The sequence below is a fragment of the Myotis davidii genome, unplaced genomic scaffold, assembly GCF_000327345.1.
Source record: "Myotis davidii unplaced genomic scaffold, ASM32734v1 scaffold551, whole genome shotgun sequence".
In the NCBI taxonomy this organism is placed as follows: domain Eukaryota; kingdom Metazoa; phylum Chordata; class Mammalia; order Chiroptera; family Vespertilionidae; genus Myotis; species Myotis davidii.
The window spans coordinates 84,312-90,311 of NW_006283788.1; the positions used below are offsets into that span (position 1 = coordinate 84,312).

General features: G+C 55.6%; 1 protein-coding gene across 2 annotated transcripts in view; it reads right to left on the reverse strand.

The window, feature by feature from the left end:
• KDM4B (lysine (K)-specific demethylase 4B) overlaps positions 1-6,000 on the reverse strand; it is a 105,753-nt gene that overhangs the window by 13,725 nt on the left and 86,028 nt on the right. For both annotated transcript variants that reach the window (XM_006754029.2, XM_006754028.2), the window contains 3 exons: positions 2,261-2,703; positions 1,900-2,020; positions 374-552 (listed from right to left, as the gene is read on the reverse strand). In XM_006754029.2, the coding sequence (XP_006754092.1) occupies positions 374-552; positions 1,900-2,020; positions 2,261-2,703 (743 nt within the window). The remainder of the gene's footprint in view (positions 1-373; positions 553-1,899; positions 2,021-2,260; positions 2,704-6,000) is intronic.

The following is a 6,000-nucleotide window of genomic DNA, read 5'->3' on the forward strand; positions in this document are numbered from 1 at the left end:
GTTGAGGAACTTTCCAAGGACAGCGGTCATGATGCCTCCATGCCGTAACCCACCCCTCAGTCTGACACCACATTTTTATTCCCATTGAAAAATCACCTTTAGATAAAACTCAGAAACTGGGCCCTTTCCCCACAGCCCTCACAAAGAGAGGCTCCCGCACGCCCTGAACTGTCACGGGCTTCTTCCTGTGACTGTCCCACCCCCATCTGTCCCATTTCCATTCTCCAGGCTCTAACTGATCCCACTGTGGCTCCTGCAGCAAATGGGTTCTCCTTTCCCACCACCCACCCAGAGTTCCTGTTCAGCAGAGCAAATGGTGGCACCGAGGGGAACAGACAGTGCCCTGTGTGGCCCTGTGGGGCCATGCGCTCACCTGGCTGTACGGGTAGAAGAGGGTGCAGATGGCGCAGTAGGGCTCGGTGAGGGCAGCCACCGCGTTGAACTTCCTCTCAGCCTGGAAGCTGGCAGCCTTGTTCTTCCACTGCAGGGACAGCAGGGACCTCAAGGCCTCGGGGTCACTCATGTCCTCCTCCCCGGAGAAAGGGAAGGCTTCTAGAGTAAGGGGGTGGGGGAGAAAAAGTTAAACCTTGCCTGAGGTCCACTCCCCACCTCAAAGGGTGGGTGCTTTACTGCCCAGAGAATTCTTGGTGATGTGTCCCCACCTTTTCAGCCCCCGAGTCTCTCTGCGGAGAGGCCACCAAGCCACCCAGGATGGGGTGGAGGGGGCTGGTCCTGTCTGGGGGTGGGAGATGGGCTGAGCCAAACCTTGGCAGGTCAGGTAGGATCTTGAGTTCAAAGGAGCTAAAAGAGTGTGACTGAGAGTTGTGGAGGGGAAGCGGGTAGGAGGGGGAGAGGTAGTGTCACCAGAAAGTCCTATTAAGGCAGTGGTTCTCAACCTTCCTAATGCCGCGACCCTTTAATACAGTTCCTCATGTTGTGGTGACCCCCAACCATAAAATTATTTTTGTTGCTACTTCATAACTGTAATTTTGCTACTGTTATGAATCGTAATGTAAATATCTGATATGCAGGATGTATTTCATCGTCACACATTGAACATAATTGAAGCATTGTGATTAATCACAAAAACAATATGTAATTATATATGTTTTCCAATGGTCTTAGGCGACCCCTGTGAAAGGTCATTCGACCCCCAAAGGGGTCGCGACCCACAGGCTGAGAATCACTCTATTAAGGGAAGATGGAGGTCACTAATTAGCGGGTCTCTTCCGTGCCCCCTCCCCCGCCCTGCCAATCATCACCTCTCAGCCTCCATTACCAGCCCCTGCCCCCGAAGTCTCATTGCTGGGTTTCCTGAGCACCTGAGACTCAGCGCTCCCCTGGGAGCCTGCCCTGGAAGCCAGTGCTCAATCCTGAGGCCCCAACCTTCACAGCGGCATCTTCCTCGAGACCCCTTCCACTCCTGGGAGCTCAGCGCTGTGATCCATGGAGCTTCTAGAACCCTCCCTGCCCTAGCCTTCAAATCAGATTCAGAATAAAAGAAGCCATCCAGATTTTCACATTCCACATGCTTCTTAAGCAGAAGGCTAAAGCGGAAGATGAAAAACTGGCTTCTCAGGGTTTCTGCCCATGAGATAGCAGCGCTGACTCTAGCCAAGTGTTAAGTACAAGCGTCTCATCTCCAAGCCTCCGCCGCTACGGCTTGGCGGCTCCAGATCCAGCTCCCACAGCCCAGCGGCTGAAAGAGTCACTTCTGCTGCAACTGGTGGCTCCCCAGCCTGTGTCACCTCTCTCCCCCCACACCCCCATGTCCAGCCATAGGTCTAAGCCCTGGGTGTCTCTAATGACAGCTGTTTGCCTGGGGAGGGGTGTTTCAAAGGTTTCCTCTAGTCACACAGCCTGGGGCCCGAGCAGGCAGGGGACAGCGACCTCGCTCACCCTCATCACTGGATGCCTCTTGCTTGACCACTGACAGTGGGGAACGGGTGGGCGGCTTGCCCAGAGGGTGGCGCCGGCTCTTCTTGATCTCCATCTTCAACTTGGAAAACGTTGACTGAGCCTGAAACACAGGACAGGAAGTGTTTTTGAGTCACAGCTCAGAGACGGGAGCAGGTTCAGCTCAGTGGTGCCTCAGTTTCCCCAGCAGGAAGAGGTGGCAAGAGCCACTGTGGTTTCTAAACCACACACATGCTGTAGGCCTCTGTGAGCCATGGGGGCCATTTCATGAGCAGGGATGCTGTGGCCAGTGCACAGGGACAGGCAGGATCCCCAGCCCCAGGGAGCCTGGAGAGCATCCTACCTGCACTTCGCTGGCTCCACTGTCCTCCTCAGGCTCCGTCAGCTCCATGGGGGCTAGCTGCTCCTTCCAGGTGGGGCCCTTCTGGGGAAAGTGCTCAGACGCCTGCTGACAGGACACTCGGCCCTTCTCACACGTGGCTTGGCTGGCCCAGGGCACCACATACAACATGGGGATGATGGGGCGGGGCTTGGGCTCCAGCTCCTCGCCAGGTGCCTCGGGGGGCATGACATTGAGGGGCGGTGGCAAGGGGCTCTCCTCAGTGACTTCAGGGCCGGGGGTCAGCACTGGGGGCTCCAGTGGGGGCGGTGGCACCTCCTCACCGGGGAACTGGGGGGGCAGGGGTGGTGGCAGCTCGGGTAGGAGTGGAAGGTGAGGGTGCAGGGGGCTCTTCTTCTTCCGGTCACCCTTGGCCTTGGCTGGCCGCAGCTTGCCCCTCCTGTCCTCTGTGAGGAGAGAGGAAAGACCGGTCACAGCTGAGGCCAGTGGCCATGCACCCTTGTGGGAGCCCCCTGACACAGGCAGAAGCTGGCTGGAGGGGAGGAGAAACCCCTCTGGACTTCCCCAAAAGAACACAGGCTTCGAGCAAGTTAAAATCACTGCCAGTTGCCGAGACCGCTTTGGCTCAGTGGATGGAGCGTCGGCCTGCGGACTGAGGGGTCCCGGGTTCGATTCCGGTCAAGGGCATGTGCCTGGGTTGCGGGCACATCCCCAGTGGGAGATGTGCGGGAGGCAGCCGATCGATGTTTCTCTCATCGATGTTTCTAACTCTCTATCTCTCTCCCGTCCTCTCTGTAAAAAATCAATAAAATACATTTTTTAAAAAAATCACTGCCAGATATGCTGCCAGGTGGCAGGAAACCAGCCACTTCCGAGTCTTGGGGGAGCCCCCACCCCTGCCCTCACCTCTGGGTTCTGTACGTGCTCAAAGTACCTTCTGGAATTAACTTGAGGTAGAGGAAAGACATGTGTTTTTCCCAAGGGGTGGGGTAGAAGAGGCAGGATTTGTTTTCCTTTCGGATATTTGAGTTTTGTGTATTTCTACAGTAAAAACGCGCAACTTGTAGAATTTTTTAAAAGCAAAGATTCAAACAATAAACCATAAAGGAGAAGTCACTTAAGTGGAACCAAGAGCAGATGGGCCTGGAGGGCCCGGAACACCCTTCCGCCCCCAAGGGCCGGTGCTGGGGGATTTCCTGACGGGACAGGGCGGGGTGAGAAGTAGATGAGGCGTGTCTCCCATGGCATTTTAATTGGGGGCCAGGATGGGTGTGTGGTCAGCAGAATCATGGCAGCCCCAGGGACTCTCCTCTCAAGGATGACAGGCCTGGCGATGACCTACCAGGGCGAGCTGGGAGCACAGCGAGCTCTAGAGCCCTCAGGCCTTGCCTGCCCCGTCTGGAGAATGGGCACATAGAAAATCTGGGTGTCCCAGGTCCCTGGGGGTTTAGGATGCCACATAAAGAGGAACACTGGCTTGGAACCAGGGGACCAACTATTTTGGCTGCCTGCGACAGAGGGGCTCCTGAACACCCCGGGATGAGGGTCGGAGGCCCAGAGTTACCTGTGCTCGACAGTCTCAGGCTGGGAAAATAAGGACAAATGGAGGGCAAGGATCTGTCCCTCTCCATGCGAAACTAGTGACAACAGGAAGTATAATGAGTTCTGGTGTGCAACACGGCATCCACATTTTTACCTCTTGCTATAAAAACCCGTCCATATGTCACCCCTGTTCCTCAGCCAAAGATGACGGAATAAGTGCTGATGACCTTGGGTGAGGGCTTGTCACTTAACCCCTGATCGGCACTGTGACTCCAAGAAGGAACAAGCAAGGAACCTCACTGCCAGCAGACACCCAGCCCAAAGCATTGGGAGGAGCCGAATCGCCCACTCACCCCCAACAAGGGGGCTGCAGAGCTTGGAACCAGGCCTCTGGAACCATGAGGACGTGCCCCAGTCCTCCTCCCCCTCCCCTTCTCCACTCCCTGCTCCCATCCTCCTGCGTCTGCAGCTGCAGCCCTGCACTGGCTGCTGGGACAGCCCATGGTGTCCTTGGCAAGCATAACCTGTGTCTTTCAAGAGAGGCTCCATCAGCCAGAAGACAGGGAATGCTCACCCCCACCCTGGCCCCTGCCTTCTGGTCCTGAGTCTTCTGGGGGCACCAAGGATTCTTCCCTCGCCTTTGCCCCACCAAAGGGAGCCTTGGCCCCCTTCTGCCAGACCCTCATGAGTCTGGTCAAGCTATCTGCCAAGGAAAGCAAATAATAGACCTCTCTCCCCTCCAGTAGTGGATGGCTCCCTACAACAAAGGCCCCGTCCCCATCCAGGGACGTGGATGGAGGGAGATGTGGAGCATTGCTCAGTAACGCCTGGTAACAGCACCATGGCCCCGGGAGGTGACCAGGTGGTGACCGGAAGGTGACCAGGGGCCTGGGAGATCAGTGGCCAGAGTGGTGTTGGGGCTAATTTACAGAACCAGCACAGAGGCTGGCCCTAGAGCTGCTATCCTATTTGTGTAAAAGGCACTTTCAGATAAATGCTTTGTTCTCTAAGGAAATTCAGTATTTCTTTCTCCCTCATAGTCCAAATACTGAATGGAAATCACACAGGTCTGTCATCCTGAGGACAGTGGGTCCAATTTACTCTCCACTCTGGAGACTCTACTGTCAAAAAGGTACAAGTTCCGGCCTTTTCCTCATTTCTCCAGGCTCTGGGAAGCCAAGGGAGACAAACACACAGAGGGCCCTTAAGGGGACAAGCCCAAGGTCAGGAAGGATACCTGGGGGCTCAGGGCTCTGTTACCACAGGACTCCCCTCCCACCTCATACCCCATCAGAGGCCACACTGCCAGACCTCAGCAAGCTCCCCACCTGCTGGGGCCTGAGGAAGCCTAAAAATGGAGCAGAAATGTCACATTAAAAGGGCTTAAGGTCACTCTGGCTGGTATGCTAAGTGGTTAGAGCATCATCCCCGCACTGAGGGGTCATGGGCTCAATTCCCAAAGGCATGTAACTGGGTTGCAGATTTGATCCCCAACCCCAGTCAGGGTGCATCCTGCAGGCAACCAATTGATGTGCCTCTCACATCAATGTTTCTCTCTCCCCTCCCTTCTATTCTCTCTAAAAATCAATGGAAAAATTATCCTCGGGTGAGGATTAATAGAAAAAAAAAGGGCTTAGGGTCAAGGGGAAAAAAGGGAGGCTTAGGATCCCAGCCAGTCCTTCCCAGCAGGTAGGGCCGCCCACCTCCTGGGGTTCAGGACACAGGTAGGCAGAATGCAGGGTCCCCGCCCCCCTCCCATAGCAGACGAGCTGAGGCCCTTCTAGTACTATTCTTAGCAGTGGGGAGGATGCCACAGCCAAGACCACCCCCTACCTCCATTGGATTTTATCAACCTGATTGGTTCTTTGGAGTTCCCACACCTTCTCTATGGCATCGAGTTCATGGTGGGGGGAGGGGGAGAAGGGGGTGAGGGAGTGCACTAAGATGATGTGATAGATCTGGGATCCCAAGCTCAACTTCTGCTATATGTTGCCCACAGAAGGGAGTGGTGGCCTCATGACTGCAATCTGGCTTAGAGACCCTCCACTCCACACCCTTCCACACCTCTCCACCCCCTGCCCAGTTTGGGTGGGCTGATCTTGGTCCCATGGTCCAGGCCACTCCTGTCAACTCTGCATTCTTCCCATGCAGAGCCCGAGGCAGGGATGCAGCCTGGTATGGGTGAGGCCTGGGCGGACTGT